Source organism: Oncorhynchus mykiss, chromosome 5 (genome assembly GCF_057628025.1).
Source record: "Oncorhynchus mykiss isolate SJ-2025 chromosome 5, ASM5762802v1, whole genome shotgun sequence".
In the NCBI taxonomy this organism is placed as follows: Eukaryota; Metazoa; Chordata; class Actinopteri; order Salmoniformes; family Salmonidae; genus Oncorhynchus; species Oncorhynchus mykiss.
In genome coordinates this window covers 61,448,819-61,472,313 of record NC_143026.1, presented here as the reverse complement: position 1 = coordinate 61,472,313, position 23,495 = coordinate 61,448,819, and the positions used below count along the sequence as shown (strand labels likewise).

Sequence of the window (23,495 nt, the reverse complement as noted above, 5' to 3'; positions counted from 1 at the left end):
TTAGCTAGCCAGCCAGGCAGAAGAGAGGGCTGCTGCAGGAGCTAGGATCCCCATATAGCTAGGTAGCTACAGTAATTATTAGCTAGCTAGCTAACTACATAGCTAGGTATCTTTGATATATTATGAGTCTTTATATCTGTGATAGCTAAAAATTGAAAGCCTTCTGGCTGTTGATTGCAAGAATGAATGTACCTAAGCCTGAAGCCTAACCCCATAGCTAGCTTTAATAACTTTTGAAAGCTCAGACTGGTAGTGGGCTTGGTAAATTATCCAGGTTCATTGCTACTTACAGGCATACATTATAATATTATTTCAGTTATTTGACATTTTCTCAAATGTGAGTGGAAACCTTTGGATAATAAAATGTAACGTTGTCACCTTGCAAGCTGATTGGTAACTTGTACAATTCCCTTGCAGTCATGACACCCTTTTTTATGTGCAGAAGGTTCATCGCTACTTGGGGAAGACAAGGACAAAGAGGATGACATTGAAATGGAGGAGCCAGAGGAAGTTGGAGCCCCAGAGGAAGTTGGAGCCACCATGTGATGCTGCTGCCTCTCAACCAAGCTTTTTGACTGGAAGGTAACTGTCAATTATGTATTACTGTTATGTACTAATAGGCCTATAAATTAGATATTTTAAATACTCTCCCTCTCTGTCTCTGTCTGCAGGACACTGTGGTGGACTGTCAGTGCTCAGACCTTTTTGAGAAGATTGTCACCTGTGCACCAGGCAGTCAATAGCTGCCACCACGGTGGCTGCAAACACGGCTGCGGGGAAATCACACCATCATCCTCACATGACACATAAACTCAGCAAAAAACAGAAGTGTCCTCTCATTGTCAACTGCGTTTATTTCCAACAAACTTAACATGTGTAAATATTTGTATGAACATAACAAGATTCAACAACTGAGACATAAACTGAACGAGTTCCACAGACATGTGACTAACAGAAATTGAATAATGTGTCCCTGAACAAAGGGGGAGACAAAATAAAAAGTAACAGTCAGTATCTGGTGTGGCCACCAGCTGCATTAAGTACTGCAGTGCATCTCCTCCTCGTGGACTGCACCAGATTTGCCAGTTCTTGCTGTGAGATGTTACCCCACACTTCCACCAAGGCACCTGCAAATTCCCGGACATTTCTGAGGGGAATGGCCCTAACCCTCAGACCCAACAGGTCCCAAACGTGCTCAATTGGATTGAGGTCTGGGCTCTTCGCTGGCCATGGCAGAAAACTGAAATTCCTGTCTTGCAGGAAATCCCACACAGGACGAGCAGTATGGCTGGTGGCATTGTCATGCTGGAGGGTCATGTCAGGATGAGGCTGCAGGAAGGGTACCACATGAGGGAGGAGATTGCCTGCAATGACGACAAGCTCAGTCCGATGATGCTGTGACACACCACCCCAGACCATGACGGACCCTCCACCTTCAAATCGATCCCGCTCCAGAGTACAGGCCTCGGTGTAAAGCTCATTCCTTCGACGATAAACGCGAATCCGACCATCACCCCTGGTGAGACAAAACCGCGACTAGTCAGTGAAGAGCACTTTTTGCCAGTCCTGTCTGGTCCAGCGACGGTGGATTTGTCCAAAAATGGTTTACAGACAGATTTCACTTATAATTCACAGTATCACAATTCCAGTGGGTCAGACGTTTACATACATTAACTTGACTGTGCCTTTAAACAGCTTGGAAAATTACAGAAAAATATGTCATGGCTTTAGAAGCTTCTGATAGGCTAATTTACATCATTTGAGTCAATTGGAGGTGTGTACCTGTGGATGTATTTCAAGGTTTTCCTTAAAACTCAGTGCCTCTTTGCTTGACATCATGGGAAAATCAAAAGAAATCAGCCAAGACCTCCATTTTTCTGTAGATCTCCACAAGTCTGGTTCATCCTTGGGAGCAATTTCCAAATGCCTGAAGGTACCACTTTCATCTGTACAAACAATAGTATGCAAGTATAAACACCATGGGACCACACAGCCGTCATACCGCTCAGGAAGGAGACCCGTTCTGTCTCCTAGAGATGAACGTACTTTGGTGCGAAAAGTGCAAATCAATCCCAGAACAACAGAAAAGGACCTTGTGAAGATTCTGGAGGAAAATTATCTATATCCACAGTAAAACGAGTCCTATATCGACATAACCTGAAAGGCCGCTCAGCAAGGAAGAAGCCACTGCTCCAAAACCGCCATAAAAAAGCCAGACTATGGTTCGCAACTGCACATGGGGACAAAGATCATACTTTTTGGAGAAATGTCCTCTGATCTGATGAAACAAAAATAGAACTGTTTGGCCATAATGACCATTGTTATGTATGGAGTAAAAAGGGGGTGGCTTGCAAGCCAAAGAACACCATCCTAACCGTGAAGCACGGGAGTGGCAGCATCATGTTGTGGAGGTGCTTTGCAGCAGGAGGGACTGGTGCACATCACAAAATAGATGGCATCACAAGGAAGGACAATTATGTGGATATATTGAAGCAACATCTCAAGACATCAGTCAGGGAGTTAAAGCTTGGTCGCAAATGGGTCTTCCAAATGAACAATGACCCCAAGCATACTTCCAAAGTTGTGGCAAAATGGCTTAAGGACAACAAGGTCAAGGTATTGGAGTTGCCATCACAAAGCCCTGGCCTCAATCCTATGGAATATTTGTTGGCAGAACTGAAAAGGCGTGTGTGAGCAAGGAGGCCTACACAAACCTGACTCAGTTACACCAGCTCTGTCAGGAAGAATGGGCCAAAATTCATCCAACTTATTGTGGGAAGCTTGTGGAAGGCTACCCGAAACATTTGATCCAAGTTAAACAATTTAAAGGCAATGCTACCAAATACTAATTGAGTGTTGTAAACTTCTGACCTACTGGGAATGTGATGAAAGAAATAAAAGCTGAAATAAATCATTCTCTCTACTATTATTCTGACATTTCACATTCTTAAAATAAAGTGGTGATCCTAACTGACCTAAGACAGGGAATTTTTACTAGGATTAAATGTAAGGAATTGAGTTTAAACAGAGTTTAAATGTATTTGGCTAAGGTGTATGTAAACTTCTGACTTCAACTGTAAGTACTAGTAATGGGTCTCTTAGTCCTCACCAAGTAGATCAGAGTGTCACTGGTCATTTCCCCTTCCTTGCATGCTTTTAATTTCTTCCCGTCCTGACTCTTTGTGTATTAGGCTATAGGCCTAGTGGAATGTGAGAGTATGATGTAACTTGCACCTTTTTCAGGCTTGAATGAGACAATGTATTATCCTAACCTTATTCTTTCAATAAAATTATAGATGTATTGATATTATATAACTTCTCCATGTCTTTCCTTAACACATGTAAGACTAAATGGTATTTGTAATATGTTTTAGTGCATATATGTGTTTAATATACTATCCAGATGAGAACGTGTCCGATCACAGAACATTCCATAGGATTCTAGAAAAATACTTCCGGTGACTAAAATGGCTGTAACTCATTCACAGTAAAAGGTTTTACTATTCTGATCTCAGAGGATCAATCCTTATAAAATAAGGAAAACTCAATATGCTCTAAGTTTTTCTCTATCTTCATTAGGAAGTTGTGTAAATGGCAGTTGTTTGAGAAAAATGTTACGTTTACACCCACCCCCCCCTACTCCGGCGCTCAACGTCGCCAGCTGTCTCATCATTACGCACACCTGCCACCATCATTACGTACACCTGTGCCTCATGACACTCACCTGGACTCCATCACCTTCCTGATTACCTCCCCTGTATCTGTCACTCTCCTTGGTTCTTTCCTCAGGCGTTATTGACTCTGTTTCTGTTTATATGTTTCATGTCTGTACACTACTCGTGTTTCTTGTTTTGTTACATGTTTATTTTTTATTAAATTTACTCCCTAAACTTGCTTCCCGATTCTTAGCGTACACGTGACAAAAAAACACATTTATAATACACATCTTCACAGGTGTTTTTTCTTGACTGATTACGATTTGATTGATTGATGTGGTTCTATTGAATGAGATATCATTTGAAAGGGCCGTTTCTTATCTTTCAAAATATGTACCATGTTTTCATACATGTATATGGTTTGAAACCTGCAAAGTATGCTCATTAATGTATGCAGAGGTATTCATCTCAGTAAATTCAGAAATTCTAAAAATCTCCCACCGATGATGCAACAATGCCAATTTGGCGAGTTACAGTTAGCGGGTGTTCTTAAGCCTAGTGTTTCCATTCCCTTTCATTATAATTCACATAATATATATTTTTTGTTGCTGCAGGATTATTATTCTGCTGTAGCAAACTGGCTCAAATTAAAATCCTACATCTGTAAAATGAAATGGACCTATATTGCAAAGAGTAATGCTGCTACAATAATTCATGTAAAATAGTAAATTAATCTATATGATGACATGGCACAGTGAAAGTGGTAGCTGAATCACCCAGTGGTGCAGGGCGTTGTATTATTCATAGTGAAACCTAGGTTGGTGGCATTATATGTCCTTGGTTAACCCACTACCTCCCCCTCATAAAAAAAAAATGTCCCCTTTACCTCTCTCTGTTTCTCGTTCTCTGTCTCTCTGTGGCACAACAATTCTCTTCGTCTCTCTCTCTCTCTTTCTTGTACAATCACTCTCCATCTCTATTCTCCCACTTACTCCCCCCCTCCACTTCTCCCTGTTTTCCCTCAGGCCTTACTCACCACTGGGTGGTTTGGGTCTGGGTGGAATGCTCTTTTTGGGCGGCAGAGCTGGGCCGTCCTGCTTCCTACTGAAGGGGTCATCTACGAACCCAGACTGGAGATGGGGAGGAAAGGACGGCGGGAGAGAGAGGGAGAGACAGACAGACATTTCACAACTGTCAAGTGCCAACTCATAACAAGACTGATGTATGTGCATTGAAGACGGTGAATCAGGAAATTAGTAAAAATACACAAACGGTTCTTTGTGCACCCCTGGGTAGGAAATGAACAAATATATGCTATACAGTTCATAGTCCTTGGTAGAAGTACCTGCTGGTATTCTGGAAAGCCTCCTCTTCCTTCCATCGGGTCTCTGACCTTTGACATTTGGCTGAAGTCTGCGAACCCACTGTTACTGCCAAATGAGCTGTTACTGCTTCCAAAGGCAGTACTGCTTCCAAAGGGGTCGAGCGTGCCAAAGAGATCTGAGAAAATGTCAACATGAAACATTCAAGGATGTGTAGGTTATCGAGAACAAATACACACATTTTCAAAAGGATTCTCCATGATACATGACTGATATGAGCTGTGCTTCCAGAGTCATTGCTGGTTGGCACACTGTTGCGCACACTGTTGCATCAAGGTTTCACTGTTTGACTCCTGAGTGTATATAAACCCTGTACAGTTTCAGTCAAGAAAAAGGAGAAGCTTGAAAATAGGCTAGACAAAATGAGCTGGTGAAAGAAAGTGAGAATTTGAAGTAGTTGGCATGACACCTTTTCGCTCAGCTCATAATTGTAATAAGCAAACTAACATGAAAACCTGATCCTACAACATTTTTACATGTACATTGTTTTTACATTTACAGTGCCTTGCGAAAGTATCCGGCCCCCTTGAACTTTGCGACCTTTTGCCACATTTCAGGCTTCAAACATAAAGATATAAAACTGTATTTTTTTGTGAAGAATCAACAACAAGTGGGACACAATCATGAAGTGGAACGACATTTATTGGATATTTCAAACTTTTTTAACAAATCAAAAACTGAAAAATTGGGCGTGCAAAATTATTCAGCCCCCTTAAGTTAATACTTTGTAGCGCCACCTTTTGCTGCGATTACAGCTGTAAGTCGCTTGGGGTATGTCTCTATCAGTTTTGCACATAGAGAGACTGACATTTTTTCCCATTCCTCCTTGCAAAACAGCTCGAGCTCAGTGAGGTTGGATGGAGAGCATTTGTGAACAGCAGTTTTCAGTTCTTTCCACAGATTCTCGATTGGATTCAGGTCTGGACTTTGACTTGGCCATTCTAACACCTGGATATGTTTATTTTTGAACCATTCCATTGTAGATTTTGCTTTATGTTTTGGATCATTGTCTTGTTGGAAGACAAATCTCCGTCCCAGTCTCAGGTCTTTTGCAGACTCCATCAGGTTTTCTTCCAGAATGGTCCTATATTTGGCTCCATCCATCTTCCCATCAATTTTAACCATCTTCCCTGTCCCTGCTGAAGAAAAGCAGGCCCAAACCATGATGCTGCCACCACCATGTTTGACAGTGGGGATGGTGTGTTCAGGGTGATGAGCTGTGTTGCTTTTACACCAAACATAACGTTTTGCATTGTTGCCAAAAAGTTCAATTTTGGTTTCATCTGACCAGAGCACCTTCTTCCACATGTTTGGTGTGTCTCACATGTGGCTTGTGGCAAACTTTAAACGACACTTTTTAAGGATATCTTTAAGAAATGGCTTTCTTCTTGCCACTCTTCCATAAAGGCCAGATTTGTGCAATATACAACTGATTGTTGTCCTATGGACAGAGTCTCCCACCTCAGCTGTAGATCTCTGCAGTTCATCCAGAGTGATCATGGGCCTCTTGGCTGCATCTCGGATCAGTCTTCTCCTTGTATGAGCTGAAAGTTTAGAGGGACGGCCAGGTCTTGGTAGATTTGCAGTGGTCTGATACTCCTTCCATTTCAATATTATCGCTTGCACAGTGCTCCTTGGGATGTTTAAAGCTTGGGAAATCTTTTTGTATCCAAATCCGGCTTTAAACTTCTTCACAACAGTATCTCGGACCTGCCTGGTGTGTTCCTTGTTCTTCATGATGCTCTCTGCGCTTTTAACGGACCTCTGAGACTATCACAGTGCAGGTGCATTTATACGGAGACTTGATTACACACAGGTGGATTGTATTTATCATCATTAGTCATTTAGGTCAACATTGGATCATTCAGAGATCCTCACTGAACTTCTGGAGAGAGTTTGCTGCACTGAAAGTAAAGGGGCTGAATAATTTTGCACGCCCAATTTTTCAGTTTTTGATTTGTTAAAAAAGTTTGAAATATCCAATAAATGTCGTTCCACTTCATGATTGTGTCCCACTTGTTGTTGATTCTTCACAAAAAAATACAGTTTTATATCTTTATGTTTGAAGCCTGAAATGTGGCAAAAGGTCGCAAAGTTCAAGGGGGCCGAATACTTTCGCAAGGCACTGTAAACTTTATTTAACTAGGCAAGTCAGTTAAGAACAAATTCTACCCCGGCCAACGCTGGGCCAATTGTGCGCTGCCCTATGGGACTCCCAATCACATCTGGATGTGATACAGCCTGGAATCGAACCAGGGACTGTAGTGACACCTCTTGCACTGAGATGCAGTGCCTTAGACCGCTGCGCCACTCGGGAGCCCAAACATCCAACTGCCACAGTGTTCTAGCATGGCTATGGGACTTCAACACTGCATGGCGTAATGTGTTTATATGGACTACAGCAATTTCCTAGGGAAAATAAAGAGAGGACTTTCTTGTGCAACCCGGTAGAAATGAAGAGTTGATTGAGAGTGGGACGTACACACTTACAGTCGCAGATTTCCCTGTCCAAGGCCTCTCTAGGCTACAGTATTTCCACCCTTACACAGTTGCAGATTGCCCTGTCCAAGGCCTCTCTAAGCTACAGTACTTACTAACTTACACAGTTAAAGATTGCCTTGTCCAAGGCCTCTCTAGGCTATTTCAGAAGCCACAAGCCATCCTCTGGGCCCAAGCCACAATGCATCTCCTGTTTTTACTGGGGCTGTTTCAAGTGAATTTTAAGTGATCCATGTGCTGCTTAGAATGGGAACCTTCGTAAAAAAAAATATATATATATAACATCACACAAGAACCTCAACTGTTTCCCAATCTTAAAACCGTTTAGGGTCATTATTTGACCCATCTTATCCATACAAATTCTATCTGAGGCATTGATGTCTTTGAAAACTGATTTGTTAACCATCACACTTCCTGGCATTATGGGATATTTTTTTTACTGAGGTCTACACTAAAAATGTGAGAAAAACAAGGATTCAATGATTGAAAATGGATGTTAAACATGGGAACTCTTTTCACAGCTATTTGACACCTGCTCACCAGCCCACAGGCCTATAGGCCGATATAGTCAAAACAGCAGGCTTGGGCAAAAAGGTGTGAAAGTAAACTAATGCATTGTGCAACTGAAACAAGCCCTTCTCTCTGAATACAAAAATCAGACTTTTACAAGTCATGCCTGAGAAAAGGGAGATGGGGGGGGGGTAGAATAGGAGAAAGACATTTGAGCAAGTACCTGGTCCTGGGCCTCTGGTGGGTTTTGGGCTAATGGATATGAAAGGGTCTGCGCTGGTTGTAAAGTGACTTGTCTTCAAGAACAAACAGAAAGAAACAGTTACATACATATTCACCCATATATAAACTGAGTTTAATATAAATATATACAAACACATTCCAAGGGTCAGAAAGTGCCACAGTACCTTGGTGGGGAGCGTGGCACTTTTACTGAAGGGGTCGGGGGTGCTGAAGGGGTCTGCCTTGACGGTGGTCTTCCTGAAGAAGTCTTCCGACGTAGCTTTGAAGGGGTCCGTCTCTTTGAATGGGTCCCCCCCAAAGGGGTCTGGGTGGTGAGAGAGATCTAGGACAGCTCAGTGTAGCAGGCTGTGGATCAGACTTGACCTTCCCTTCACATAGGCTAGTCTGACGGTACCCTATCCTTCACATAGGGACGCGATGTGAATTAGGTTCACTGTGAACTGGAGCATCCGGACCGTAAGCCATGTAGTAGCTGAGATAATGCGAGTCCAATTTGGTTAACCTCTTCAGTAGGAATCATATCACCCAGTTAGTCACTATGTTCAATGTTCATTCCCCTTATGACAGTTCCATTTATTGTTGGTAAGGAAACTGTTAGGAAATGATGCATATTCTTTTAATCAGTTTTAAAAATGCTGGGTGTTCCAACTGTCCGTGGCTTTGCTATTGTCAACATTGAGAACGTAGGCATTCTCCATTACGCCAGACAAATGCAAGAACTCAATCACCATTAAGATAAACATTCAACAGCCGGCAAATATTTTCTATGGAATGGATGTCGCATATTACAAAGAGTGAGAAGTGGGACGTTGAAGCAAGCCCGGTTGGACCCTGTTTTTTCAAAGTTCCAGAATGTCATCAACTTAACAGGAGGATGGCATTGTATGGAAGTCCATGTATTTGTTTAATTGTGTATGGCTCTTTCTGGTTATGAATAAATAAATACCTGCAGGGGCTGGTAGTGATGGCTGCTTTGCAAAAGGGTCGTTTTGGAAGGGATCACCTACAGGAGAGGAGTTGAGATGAGGGATGAGGGGGAGAAGACAATCAGAGGCTATGGCACAGAGGACAACAGCTAAAACGTTGGAAGGGGGAATCTAAACACAGAAGGATAAAAAACAAATTATAGAGCACACTTAAGGAAAACAAAGGCAGAACTGCAAAAACAACGTCTTAGCCAAGCTGCAGAGGAGTCCATATTGCTTCTGGTGAAACTACAAATCATGTCGGGATAGGGAGGATGAGAGCCCTGTGGGAACATTTGAGTGAGGAGGAGAGGAAACTCAAGCAGGACTATCTGAGGAGAGGACGGAGGGATAACGGGGAGAGATGAGCGATTGCAGAGGTCGTTGAAAGAGAAGGAGAGGAAAGGGAGAGAGTGAGAGGAGAGGGAGAGGAGAATCGGCACCTTTGAACGGGTCTGTCTTGAAGGGGTCTTCGGAGTGGAAGGGGTCTGTGTGCATCTCCTGAGGGACGCTACAGAACCCAGATGTCTTCACCTTAAATGGGTCCTCCTGAGAATGGGAGAATAACATTTCTGTCTGTTTGGATCTGGAGAGCCTTGGTTTATTTACACTTACAACTGTGCCACCATCTCCAACCATTTTCCCCTCAGACAGGCATTAAGGAGACAAACCAACGCACGTCGACTCCATTGTTTATTCAGTCGGCCGATAAGTCTTGCCGAGCTGTCAAACACGACAGCTATCAAATCAAAATACTTCATATTTCAATAAGGGCCCACTCAGGTTCAAGTGGAGGAATGTGAGTTCAACAACACTAACAGAGACCTCGACGAGAGAGGAATGTGAGCCTGAAGAAAAGCCTCCACTGTTGCTGCTTCCAGACTTGACCAGACCAGAGAGCGCCCGGGGCTTGAGTTTCACTTTAATAACACAAAGGGAATTTTCATTCTTCTGCAATTTGCCCATTCTGTGTCTGCTGCGCCCCACTGCACTCAGCTGGTCCCAATGAAAAAGCCCCCAGAGTCGGTAGGAAACAACCATCTGTTAGGCCCCACATTCTTCAGGGTCTCTGGTTTCTCTCGAAAACCTGCCTTCACGTGCCAGGCGAGCCCTGGCTATGAAAACGCTAACTTGTTATGTTTCATTAGCAGGACTTCTCCTCGTTTCAATAAGAGGCCTGACCGTGATCCCTGTGTTCACTCCGCCATGACATCCAACGCCGCCCAGAATTAGGGCCAAGAATAAGCGCTAAGTGTCCGAGCCTTTTCAAAACGCACAGGTAATAAAGCTTAAGACGGAACAACAGAGAGGGCTGCCAAGTAAAATAACAGAGATAATCACATTAAACAAGATAATTACATTAAATAAGATATAACCAAACTATGGGATTAATATAAACCACTTAAGATGCTGCATGCCCCGGAGCCGCTCGTTTGAACGAAACATTTCTGACACTAAACTAGGGAAGTGATACCTCTTTTCTTTACAGGCAAAGGTTTAGCATATTCCACTTATCTTTTCTCTTTATCTGATCATCTCCGGTGACACACAGGTCAATTTCACACCCAGGCCAGCAGCCGACAATGACTCATCATGTTACCATGATCTGCAGATGTGGCTGAAATGAACTACACCTTAGCTGCCATCCGTTGTTCAAGTCCAAATGTACCAGATGTGTTCAGCAGAGTACTGCCTTTCTAGGTTGAACCAGGTCTCCACTAGACACCAAGCATTCAACTTCAAATTACCACTTTTATATACACCACATGGTCAAAAGTATGTGGACACCCCTTCAAAATGACTGGATTTGGCTATTTCAGCCACACTCATTACTGACAGGTGTATAAAATCGAGCACACAGGCATTCAATCTCCATAGACAAACATTGGCAGTAGAATGGCCCGTACTCCAAAGCTCAGTGATGTTCAACGTGGCACCGTCATAGGATGCTACCTTCACAACAAGTCAGTTCGTAAAATTTAGACCCTGCTAGAGCTGCCCCGGTCAACTATAAGAGCTGTTATTATGAAGTGGAAACGTCTAGGAGCAACAACGGCTCAGCCGCGGAAATGGTAGGCCACACAAGCTCACAAAACGGGACTGCCGAGTGCTGAAGCGAGCAACGGGTAAACGTCCTCTGTGCTCGGTTGCAACACTACCGAGTTCCAAACTTCCTCTGGAAGCAACGTCAACACAAGGACTGTTCGTCGGGAGCTTCATGAAATGGGTTTCCATGGCCGAGCAGCCGCACACAAGCCTAAGATCATCAGGCGCAATGCCAAGCGTCGGCTGGAGTGGTGTAGAGCTTGCCGCCATTGGGCCCTGACCTCAACCCCATCTAACTCCTTTGGGATGAATTGGAGCGCTGACTGCGAGCCAGGCCTAATCACCCAACGTCAGTGCCCAACCTCACTAATGCTCTTGTGGCCGAATGGAAAGTCCCAGCAGCAATGTTCCAACATCTAGTGAAAAGCCTTCTCAGAAGAGTGGAGGCTGTTATAGCAGCAAAGGGGGAACAAACTCCATATTAATGCCCATGATTTTGGAATGAGATGTTAGACGAGCAGGTGTCCACATACTTTTGGCCACGTAGTGTATTATATATACACCTCTACATGCTTAGGAAAAACTCTGGGTCGTAGTTACAGGGCCCAGAGTTGAACCTCCTGAGCAATGTGGTCTCCTCACCATGGCTCCGAAACCTCCATTCTCGCGGTCGTGGAATCCCTCGCTCATGTCAGCCAGGTTGGTCATGCTGCCTCCGTGGGTCCCGTTCAGGTTGCTGTTGTACTGCTCAATGCTCTTAGTCATCTCCTGCTGGCTGTCCTGGATCTGAGACAGCTTACTGCGAGCCTGGAGGAACAGAGCAGCACAGAACAGTAGGTTAATATAGGGTTTCTTTCAACACAGAGGATATTAGGGCTGTTAGGGGAACAACAGTTATATGTGAACGCATGTGTTTGCACATCAGGTTGTGATGACTTTCATTTGAATGTGTCTTTGAGAGATTCCATCAAAATGAGCCACCCTCCCAAAAGGATCACTTTCCGTTCAATATAGTGGCCGAATAGCTTTTCTAAGGAACGGAGAGTGAGTGCATATTATTGCAGGTGATCGCCGAGGAAATGATCAACCGGCGTGGCTCTACGACCCACTCAATGGCCTTTTGACCGCGGTGTTTCATAAGACAGAATGCACGGCTAAGACAAGGCCGGAATGGGACCAGTCATTTGTGAAGAGAAACCCTCTCACATTATGGCCTCGTGCAGGGCACCCTGGGAGGAGAGTCTCAGCGCAGGCGTCACATGGTTCCGTTCACAGTGGCTACAGCTGATTGCGGGTATTCCCCATAGCTCCTCACAGATGGTGGTCTTGGACTACAATACTGTAATCTCAGTTTGTTTTGAATTCAATGAGAGAAGAGTGATGAATGAGGATATTAGTCAACATGATTTGGCGCTGCAGGTTATAGAAGTAGCTAAGCGCTGCTATTTGTTCATAATGAGAGTAGATCGGAATGGATTTTCTCTCACTTACCTCAACGTAACGTCTCTCACTTACCCCCCCCCCCCCCCACCCTATAAAAGAGAACACAGCCATCTATGTATCAGCATCCTTTCTCAGGGTGATGTGAGAGCGTGATGTGAGATCGGAGGTGTGGGCTGTGGAAGTCATGCCAGATATGATGATTAGTGTGCTGCAGAAAGCGGAGGTAGTACATTTGACACTGAAACTGCCACACCCAAATCTGACGGAGGGCAGATATCTCCAGATGAGGGGTTAACGATGACGACATGCACTTTAAAAACAACTTCACTAGAATTTCACTGAAAATGTATTAAGTACTTCTTCATTTCCCAGTCTGTGCTGAATATCTCCCAGAAGAGAAGACCAAGCACATATTGAATCTGGTCATTTTCGTCAATTCGTGACACAAAAACTCCCCCTGGTGGTCACATTAGGAAGTGTCTTGCATCAGGTCCTGTCACATCCCAGACACATTAGCCTGATTCACACTCACTATAGGACAAAACCGAGCCATGCTGAGGTGAATTGAGCTGGCTTGGTTATGCATCCACTATAGCTGTGCTGGAACCATGCTGGAATGGACAATGTGACAATAAAATATCAAACGCCAGGATAGCTTGGGTTGGTGAATCAGATGTGATGAGTCTCTGTACCTAACCCTAACCGCAACAGGTGTCTGGGACTTCTGCATGACTTCTGACTGGGGGCATGTCTGTTGCCTCTCCTCTCCCTCTACCTGGTTCTCTCTCACCTGGTTGATCTCGTCCTGGGTGGCTTTGAGGGACTTGATGATGGTCTCCAGTTGGAACTTGCCAGCCGTTAGGCTCTGTTCCAGCTGGCTCTCCTCCAGCTGCAGCTGGTTCAGGTCTGCCTTGGCTCGACTCAGCTCCTCTTCTTGGCTGTGCAGGTCAGTCTCCTGGGAGTGGATCTGATTCTGCAGGGATGAAATCTGGGGTAGAGAAAGAGATTGACAGCAAGAGACAGTGGGAGGGGGGGTGGGAGAAAGTGGAGGATGAATGCGATGCCTACCAGATTGATAGTGTAGGCTGTAGGGCTGTAACGGTACAACACATAAACATATAAAACAGTAGGTCCTACAGGCTGTGTCTACACTGCATTGTAGGCTATGCCTCTTCAGTAAATCTGAGCTATATTCTTTCTCTCGGGCTATTCCGTTCAAACAAATGGATGCGAACATTGCAATCAAAATTCAACTCCTAATCGGGGCACTTCAAACTGTTCTTTTGTGAGGTCGAAGCCGGGAAGTACCACTGAACAAAAATAGAAGCGCAACATGCAACCATTTCATAGATTTGACTGAGTTACAGTTCATATAATGAAATCAGTCAATAGAAATAAATCAATTAGGCTCTGATCTATGGATTTCACGTGACTGGGCAGGGGCACAGCCATGGGTGGGTCTGGGAGGGTATAGGCCAACCCACTGGGGAGCCTGGCCCAGCCAACCAGAATGTTTTTTCCCCCCAATAAAAGGGCTTTGTGCACAAGATTTGAGAGAAATAAGCTTTTTGTGCGATTTAACATTTTCTGGGATCTTTTCTTTCAGCTCATGATAAACGGGACCAACACTTCACATGCTGCGTTTATCTTTTTTATCCAGAATAGTTCTGTACGATGGCGATAAACCACAATTGGAGGATCCTCTATCACAGTTGAAATCTTCCGTTTGGGAACGTTATGGCTTCCTTGTAGGTTCCAACAACGGCGATGGACAGAGAGTTGTGGATCAAACATTAACGGTATGATGCCACGCTCAATGACAATAGCCTACGCAGCTGCCAACATCTCAAATATGTTGACATGTTTACATTGACTACGTTGATATTTTGTACAGTCTTTGGTTTCTATGTGCCCATTCTCTGTGGTTGATGATAGTTGGTTTCAGGCAGCGCCTTATGAAAGTCCTTGAGCCACGTTTACGAACTTCCCTCTTGCACCCTTTTCAGCAAACAGCAAACAGGTAGCAGCCGCTCTATATGAGCAAGCCAAAGGCCAAGTTTGTGTCGCGCTTACTAATTAACAGTGACATCCCGTCACATCACCCCAGAGCGGGAGATGTGCCCCCTTTATGAGAGTCACTAGTGCGCATCTGGTATTGAAGGAGGCAGTGACATGGAAGTGGGAATTTACCACATACGACTGGGAGAAATCCTCTTGAACGGCCCTCAAACTGGTAATTACTAGTGGGAAACTCGTCTATCATCCTGAGCACCCACTTCTCCCACATGCTGACCTCTTGATGTCACCTACTAAGGAAATGGCCTCTATAACAGCATTTTCGACAGTTAAATCCAACAACAAAACATTATTTATTGAACTCTAAAATTGTTCTACAAGCACGATAGCTATATTGCTTCCATGATTACTACCAGACCACTGTCAAACTCCTCTGCTTCCCATTATCCCTTACTCTCACCATTTGGGACTCCTCATTGCACTTGATCCGGACGTCGTTGAGCATGTCCTCCAGCTTGGCCTTCTGCTGGTCCATCTCCTCCAGCCGCTCCTGGGCCTCCTGCTTCTGGGCCTCCAGCTCCTGCAAGCTGCACGTCTCTCTGTCCAGGTCGTTCTGCATCTCCTGACGAACACGCAGACACACATGTAATCAGCACAACAATGACAATCTGGGAAAAGACAAGGGAACTCTGGACACGGTGCTGCACTACCTCGTTCCATTTGGAGAATCAGTATACAGCATTAAAAAATACATGGTATGTAAAAAAAAAAACAATTCCCTTTTTTCATGAGGAAATGGTACGCCTGCTCACCTGCACCTCCGAGGACTTGTGTCTGATGGCCTCCTCTGTCTCTCTGATGTCCTGCTCCAAGGTATACTTCTCCCTGAGAGAGAGGGAAACACCCCCCCATCAACACACAGCGCCACAGGGGAGAAAAAGCCAGCCGCCCCCCTCCTCCTCCACCTCCCTCTCCTCTTCCTCACCCCTCTCTCCCTCCAGACACAACATGACGATAAAAGAAAAAGGACTGGGACAGCCAAGAGAGGGTTACCTGAGGGCACTCCAGTGTGTAAAAGCAAGAGTGCTGACGCAGCATGAAGAGTAAGTGGTGAAAACAAAAGATTGATCAAATACACACATTTTTTTTAAAAGGGTTGGAGTGGGGGATGAGGCGGGATGAGGTTGAGGGGGAAGGACTCATCCACACCCGGCTGTTACCATTCTTCTCCTTTGAAGTGTCAATTTGATCACCTACTCTACTGTGTTCCACATGGAGTATCTACTAGTGTTGCACGGTATACCGGTACCACGGTAATATCACGGTACAAAAACGCCACGATACTTATGCAAAACGTTTTAGAACCCCGTTTCATATGAGCCTATCATTTCTCGGCCATACAGATCTAAAGAACCCGCTTGTGCCTGTTATAAAATGTTTATAAAGTCCGTTTGGTTGACAAATTCTGTTTAAAAAAATGCAAGTGTAACCAATGTGAAATGGTTAGCTAGTTAGCGGTGGTGCGCGCTAATAGCGTTTCATCCGGTGACGTCACTCGCTCTGAGACCTTGAAGTAGTGGTTCCCCTTGCTCTGCAAGGGCCGCGGATTTTGTGGAGCGATGGGTAACGATGCTTTGTGGGTGTCAGTTGTTGATGTGTGCAGAGGATCCCTGGTTCGAGGCCAGGTTGGGGCGAGGAGAGGGACGGAAGCTATACTGTTACACAAGCAACAGCAACTAGTCTCTTGTATGCGCAGGTTCAATAACGTCTACTTCACATTCATGTGCATGTCACGTGTGGCAACTGTAATCAGCCAGTCTCATCCCCTTCCAGCCATCACTCACCTGCTTCTCTGCATCCACTCTCCCTGTACATCTGTTCCTCCATCAGTTTTTTAAATATCATTTTGGCGTGGTGGCGAGCGGGGATGCAGCTCAAACGCTTCAAAAAGAATATGACTCATATTACTAAAGCTACCCTTTTTTCCATCCTCTGCGATAGGGCGAGCATTTTGATATAATTTCACAGGCAGAGAGTGTGTGAGGGAGAGACAGACAGAGAGTGTGTGAGGGAGAGTGTGTGAGGGAGAGAGAGTGTGAGGGAGAGAGGGAGAGTGTGTAAGAGAAGGAGAGAGTGTATGAGGGAGACAGAGTGTGTGTGAGGGAGACAGAGAGTGTGTGAAGGAAACAGAGAGTGTGTGAGGGAGGGAGAGTGTGTGAGGGAGGGAGAGAGTGTGGGAGGGAGGGAGGGTGTGTGAGGGAGGGAGAGAGTGTGAGGGAGAGAATGTGTGAGGGAGGGAGAGAGTGTGTGAGGGAGGGAGAGAGTGTGTGAGGGAGGGAGGGAGGGAGGGAGGGAGGGAGGGAGGGAGGGAGGGAGGGAGGGAGGGAGGGAGGGAGGGTGTGTTAGCTGAAGAGTAAAGGTTTCATGCAGTGTTTTTCCCTTACTGCCACAATGACATGCAGATCATTATGCATGTATATATCCCTTCCTCCCAGCCCTCCAGCCAAATCACAGTCAGTGTGAATATCCATGACAGGTTTTTTGTATAGAACATGCGCATGTTTGGAAAACGGGGCCGGGGGCGAACCGGACGCTAGGACACTGGCGTGGTACCGCAATACTACCGTGATACAGTACTTGGCCTGCTATCGTATCGTTAGTAAAATGACTGCCATCATGACGAACCTAATATCTATACGGTGCCTGTTTCAAATGGAATGCTCACTTTAATCTGTTTAGTAGATAGTCGATTTATTTATAGAGTATAGTTGCTCTGTTTATTCCATTTAGGTTAAACTATTGCTAAAACTGCACTGACTTAATCAAGTTGTTGAGTGATGATTGACGAACAAGGAAATGAAAGGTGGAACTCATAAGCTAGAAGAATTTGACAAAGAAAAATGGCTAAACATCTGGAAAACCACATCCTTTAAGACTCTCTGTGATATTGTGTGTTTTAAGATTCTGGATTTGCTACATCTTTGTCAGTAGCACAAACAACAGTGAATAAGTTAAACCAAAACTATCTTGTGATCACTTTGAAAGAAAATGTGTGTTGTGAATCACCTCTGCAGCTGAGCGATCTCTTGACTGATGTCGTCCAGCTCCTTGATTCCAGTGAACTCTGACCCTGACCCCACAGAACTGGAGCTGTCCTGTGGATGGACAGACAGAAAGAGAAAGAGAAGAAGAGAAAGAAAGTGAGCCCCTTTCTTCAGCTGACCTGAGAGAGAGCCAGAGTTGCCACGACACCAAACCATCCAGACCAAACCATGGTAAAGAGACGGAGACAACAGGGAAGGAAGCACCACAGAGGGACAGGTGACAGGGCGAGGGTGAAAAAGGCCTGAGGGGAGTTGTTCACCGCCGCCACGGTCAGAAAACTCAGGAGGTCAAGTCACACCACCGTTCACAGTCACTGAGTTCTCACAAATGCTTTGCATCTCTTTGAGATTCTGTCTAGCGAGCCATCGAAAGCATTTGTTGGGTTTTTCGCCAGTTACCTACCCAGAACTTGAACATTATTTGCTGATACAGAGATATAACCCAGAAAGCGGCATTCAGCAGCGTTTAGGTTTGGGTAAAGAAGAAAACAGTGTGCGGTAAGCTCTTGGTGGGGTCTAAGCACCAGACTAGAGCAGGACAGCAGCAATCAACGAGGTTTAGGGGCCTCTAAAACACACAAAGCACATCACTTCACAGAGCTCCAGGTTGCAAACCACATACAAACCACGTAAATATGCTTTCATACCAAATCAATCAATTAATAGTTATTGTCCATCAAGAAGATGCTCTCTCCACAGCACAATACTTTGTTATCAGAGTGTCTCAGATGTAGGATCTTAATTTGAGCCGGTGTGCTACAGCAGGATAATCATCCTGCAGCAACAGGAATTGCGAATTATTATGTGGATCATAATCATTGGACCTTTTTGTAGGGGTCGATACATTTCTCGCAAGGCAACATCAAGTCCGAGATTCCAAAGTGGAAAAACACAAAGTTCAGAAGCCTTTTTACTACGTTTTAAATGTCCTGCAACAGGGTGATGATCAAATGAAGATCCTACAACTGTATTGTCCCTTCCATCTTTCAAACCAAGCACCTGTAAGCAGGAACATTGGAAATTCCGACGCATTTTCAACAAGCTAAATATGGGAACTCACCCGCCTCATCTCAGACAGAGCGGCCACCTCAGAGCCCACGGGAGTCATGTACCCAGACATACTCTGTGGATAGAGACAAGGGGATGAAGAGCTACTACTGAACACAAGAATGATTCCTAGCCATGAGACACACTGAGTGTCAATCCCAGACATTAACACACGATTAGATCTCCCTAAACTGTCATTTGTCTCAAAGTGTATGAACAGAAAGGACGTTGTACACTATATTTGCTCCCAACAATTGAACAGGTAAACCTGATAACCGCCGTCACAAAGTGGAAATACAAGCACTTTAAGGGTGTCTGCGCACGAAAATAGAAAGTGTGTGTGTGTGTGTGTGTTTTCCTACATTATCAGGACCAAAATGTTCCGACAGAACATTAGAAAAACAATAATAGAAAAACAATAATAATCGGTAGAAAAACAATAATAATCTGTGTTCTGTATTTGTTTGAATAGGTTAGGCTTAATGGTTAGGTTTAGGGTTAAGGTTAGTGTCAGGGGATTTTTTTTTATTTTATTAGGTTAAGGGAAAATAGGATTTGGAATGGAACTAAATGTTTACTCCCCAAAAAGTATTGAAAATTCACATAAAAGCTCTGTGTGTGTGTGTGTGTTCTTGTACATGTGTGTGGTGCGTGTATGCGTACATGGGAGGGAGTGGTACACAGTGGCACGGGAGTGCCCCTCTCTGAAGGGGGGATCATGTCAGGGGTCAGGGCCTGAGGAGGGTCCATGCCTTTGCTGACTTTCTGCTGGATGAAGTGCATGGCCAGAGCAAACTGCTCCCGCGTCAGCTTCCCCATCTGCCTGGTGTCTGCCAGGGCCCTGGACACAGAATAACAACAACATGAGTAATACAGTCAACTTCAGTCAGGGAATCAGGTGGCATCAGTCAGTCTCTCCTACCATATGTGTGCCAGTAGATTCTGGGGCAGCCCTGAGTGCATGAAGATGTCCTTGACTTCCATGCCGCTGACAAAGCCATCTACATCCAAGTCTGTCTTCAGGAAGATGTCATCATAGCGCCCTCTGTCTGTCACCGGGACTACCCAGTTCCCTGAGTGCTGACGTTCACGGGGAGGGAAAGGACATATGTGAAAACACATTACACACTAACAAGTTAAGAGATTGCTTTGTCGCCAATCAAGATAGCTTGCTCAACGTATGTGTGTGTTTACCTGTGCAGATTTTAGAGAATGTTTGGGGGAGAGACTGCCGGCGCTGTTGAGGGAGTTCATGCTACCGTGGGAAGGGGTGGAGCGCAGGCTGTCCTTGGGGGGCGGGGGGCTGGCGGGCAACATGGGCACCATGCCAGGAAGGGAGCCCACCAATGACTTCTTTCTCTTGTTTGGAGGGATGAGAGAGGAGGGGAGAACAGAGGGGACCGGTTCCTTCTCCAAGGCCCGGTAGACCAGGTGCATGGCCTGGAGAACAGAAGGCAAAAGATGGGGATGGAAGTTACACTTATTACTAGTGATAAGAGGCGTTACGATCTCATACACAGGCAAACATTTGTTTATTCAGATCTATTCATTCCACAATTTACTGGCGTAAACCTTACCACCGCAAATTCATCTCGATCCAGATGTCCATCTTTATCAATGTCACTGAGATCCCAAACCTTTCCTAACACGTCCAGAGGTAGCTTTGAGTTGGTTAGAACTGGTTTTACTTTGTCACCAGAGAGGAGTCCACTGACTGGTGCAAGGCTTTCAAATATGCCGTCGAATTTACCCTTTTCTTCAGGCTGGAATAGGAAATGAACCAAAAATAACAATAAGCCATTGACAAGCAAAGGTAAACTCATGATTCTCTGAATTCTGTTCTGTGTTTTTGCACAATAAAATGCAATTTTTCTAATATACAAAAACTCATTTTAGTATGCTCTCATCAAACAAACACATGGTCCAGGGTGATTTCTACATGACTCACCCTCACAGCCCAGTGGGGTTCACTAGAGACGGATGATGTGCTGAGAGATGGGCTGCTAGTGTCCTTCTGTACCCCAACAACCAAAAAAACAACCTTCAACTTTAACACTTACTTCACAATCTCCCAACCAAACATATCAATCAAATCCAACGAAATGCTATTGGTCTCATACACATGTTCAGCAGATGTTATCGAGGGTGTAGCTAAATGCTTGTGTTCCTAGCATAAATCCCCTCATCATAAAACTATCATGAAACCTGTGTGTAGTGAGGATTGTACTCACAAATTTGGGGGGAGGGATAGTGAGGTTCAAACTCGAGAGGCTGACGTCTTGTCCGCTCTGTGCACAGGCCACCAACCGCAGAGCTACATAGAACCCCTATAAGAGAAGACGGGACAACGGCATTGTTTATGGGTGTACAAATAGCAGCTCAATTCCCCTCAAGGGTCCCAGTATCAAAGGCGTCGCACACATAGAGGAAATGATTCATTTTCTACCCGTTTGTCCAAGAACCCTTTCCCATCTGGGTCTGCCAAATCCCAGATCTGAAGGGAGACAAACACAAACAAGAGGATTAGGCCTAACTTAGAAAACATCAGGTAACGCCTCAATATGCAATAATCATTAGGGAAAGTGTACAAAGGAAATAACAAGCAATCTGCATAAAATTCCCAGTGAACCAGCTGAGACGGGCTGCATAAATGTGGATCAAAGCAGGGCTAGAATGACAAACAAAAGGTAACAATACAACATCTGGATACAAACGGAGCTGAAACAACTGCACGCCCCAAAGCTTCTGATATATAAAAGACGTTGATCTGATCAGACCAGGCAATGACGTAAGATGTGGACATCTATTCCAGTAATATTCCTCTGGGGGTACTGAATGAAGCATGCGCGCATGTATGTCGATGGTCGTATTACTCCTCGATGACATAGACAACTCTAATAAACATGATTTCCTGCTGGTCACTGTCGGCTGCTTTCAGAGCAGTTTATCAGTCTAAAGTGTCAGGGACTGTTCCCTTGGGTATGCCGCTGCCCAAAGCTTTCAGTGGCCAGCAGCACCACACAGTACCCACCTTTCCCAACGTGACATCAGGAAGACCCGATTTCTTCAGGAACAACGCAGCTTCCGTGGGCCCTACTCTCCCCGTGTTTCCTGGGTCCACCTTGCAAAAACCACACAGCAAATCAAACTGTTAACATGTTTCTATCCACACCTCCACTGTACTGTTGAATGTGTTTAGTGTTGTCTAATGCAGCCATTGAACAATAAAGAAGTTCAATTCTCCTCAATCTATGCTGATATGACTAGCCTATGTAATAACCAAACTATAAAACGTGTTTTACCTGTCTATAAAAGTTCTCGTACACAGGGTTCCCACTTGACAGCTGATTGGGAAAAGGTTATTCAGATTAGTCAAATCATTTCAAATGGCTGCTGGAAACCATTGTCTTGAGTCAAATTGCGTGACACACCCCACAAAACCTATTACTGACATCTGGACTTCCCCTTTAAAAATCCACTTAAGGGTTTATCACAACCAAAAGCCAGAGAGGGATTTCCTGTCCCATGTCATCAAATATTAATGTCATCTAATAGGCTTTAAAACTTTTGAGTACCTTTTGAGGAGCTCTTTAAAGCATAATGTAACTTGTAAATTGGCAAAAAGCCTATCTTTGTCATTAGATGAAAAACTAGAAGCATCATGTAGCTAATGTGATTGAACCAAAATTGGTCCTCTGTGACTCCTGATGCAAACTCTTGAGATTGTGATTCCCAAAACTGGCTGAAACAACACATAGCTTGTGTTCTGAAAAACTATCTACAAGTTAGGACAATACATTGCGGCATCTTACTGAAGCAAAAAAACAGCCAATGTAGCCAGCACCGTAAGCACACAACCTGATCAGTCACCATCCATAATCACATAACCACGTTATACCCTAGCCATCTGGTTTCACTACTCACTAACGTTACACACCTATCGCCTTTCAGTACATTCTTATATAGCTACAATGGTATTACATGAACTGTTCGTGTGACTGTGTTATTACACTGATGCCCTAGTAGTCAGACCGTTTAGCTAGCTAGTTTTGTTTAGCACTACCGTTACAATACGTTGGTCTTTCCTGGTTGCATAACTCTTGCGCCTTTGTCTTGTGTCAAAATTGAAATGTTAATTAAACATTCCTATAATTATATTTCATCTAACGATCATTAGCTAGCTAGCTAACTTGTTCATTTTGAAAGCAAGCTAGCGGTAGCTAGCCCACTAGCCAGCTGGCTAGTCTACGGTACTATCTGCAAGCTTATCGTTACTGATAAGGCCTTGTCCCATCCAGCTAATACTGGTAGCAAGCTAGCTTAACACCCCCTTCTTCCTTTCAAATTAGATTAAAAGCACACCACTAAAAACTGCAGCTCATTCATCGGCATGCACAACAGCTTGACTGAATGTCCTCCGCATATTTACTTAATTCCTGTTACATTACCTGGGTGAGAGATGCGAGTGCAGCCATCTTCCCTGTTGCTGCGGGAACGCACACAGTACACCCTCCAGCTCGTAGACAACACCACCACCTAGTGGACACGCTTGCGACGTGCAAGGCCCTGATGAACGACGTGAAT

The 23,495-nt window shown here is 44.6% G+C and overlaps 1 protein-coding gene across 24 annotated transcripts in view; it reads right to left on the bottom strand.

Annotated features, from left to right (window-relative positions):
• The window catches only part of LOC110524202 (epidermal growth factor receptor substrate 15-like 1), a 38,297-nt gene extending 14,831 nt beyond the window's left edge, over positions 1–23,466 (bottom strand). For 8 of the 24 annotated variants that reach the window (XM_036977987.2, XM_021603627.3, XM_036977986.2 and 5 more), the window contains exons 1-23: positions 23,360–23,457; positions 22,214–22,255; positions 21,943–22,032; positions 21,358–21,405; positions 21,143–21,238; positions 20,860–20,925; positions 20,489–20,674; positions 20,106–20,351; positions 19,834–19,991; positions 19,575–19,752; positions 18,925–18,987; positions 17,827–17,915; positions 15,814–15,846; positions 15,573–15,645; positions 15,221–15,382; positions 13,535–13,732; positions 11,944–12,108; positions 9,699–9,804; positions 9,237–9,293; positions 8,455–8,612; positions 8,271–8,343; positions 5,002–5,156; positions 4,693–4,786 (exon numbers count right to left, since the gene is read on the bottom strand). In XM_036977987.2, the coding sequence (XP_036833882.2) occupies positions 4,693–4,786; positions 5,002–5,156; positions 8,271–8,343; positions 8,455–8,612; positions 9,237–9,293; positions 9,699–9,804; positions 11,944–12,108; positions 13,535–13,732; positions 15,221–15,382; positions 15,573–15,645; positions 15,814–15,846; positions 17,827–17,915; positions 18,925–18,987; positions 19,575–19,752; positions 19,834–19,991; positions 20,106–20,351; positions 20,489–20,674; positions 20,860–20,925; positions 21,143–21,238; positions 21,358–21,405; positions 21,943–22,032; positions 22,214–22,255; positions 23,360–23,386 (2,563 nt within the window). In that variant the 5' untranslated portion in view covers positions 23,387–23,457. Of the gene's footprint in view, positions 1–829; positions 1,517–4,692; positions 4,787–5,001; positions 5,157–8,270; positions 8,344–8,454; positions 8,613–9,236; positions 9,294–9,698; positions 9,805–11,943; positions 12,918–13,534; positions 13,733–15,220; positions 15,383–15,572; positions 15,646–15,813; positions 15,847–17,826; positions 17,916–18,267; positions 18,988–19,574; positions 19,753–19,833; positions 19,992–20,105; positions 20,352–20,488; positions 20,675–20,859; positions 20,926–21,142; positions 21,239–21,357; positions 21,406–21,942; positions 22,033–22,213; positions 22,256–23,359 lie in introns of those variants that run through there. The other 16 variants (XM_021603631.3, XM_090235432.1, XM_090235437.1 and 13 more) reach the window with 7 other exon arrangements.
• Positions 23,467–23,495: the final 29 nt, after the last annotated feature.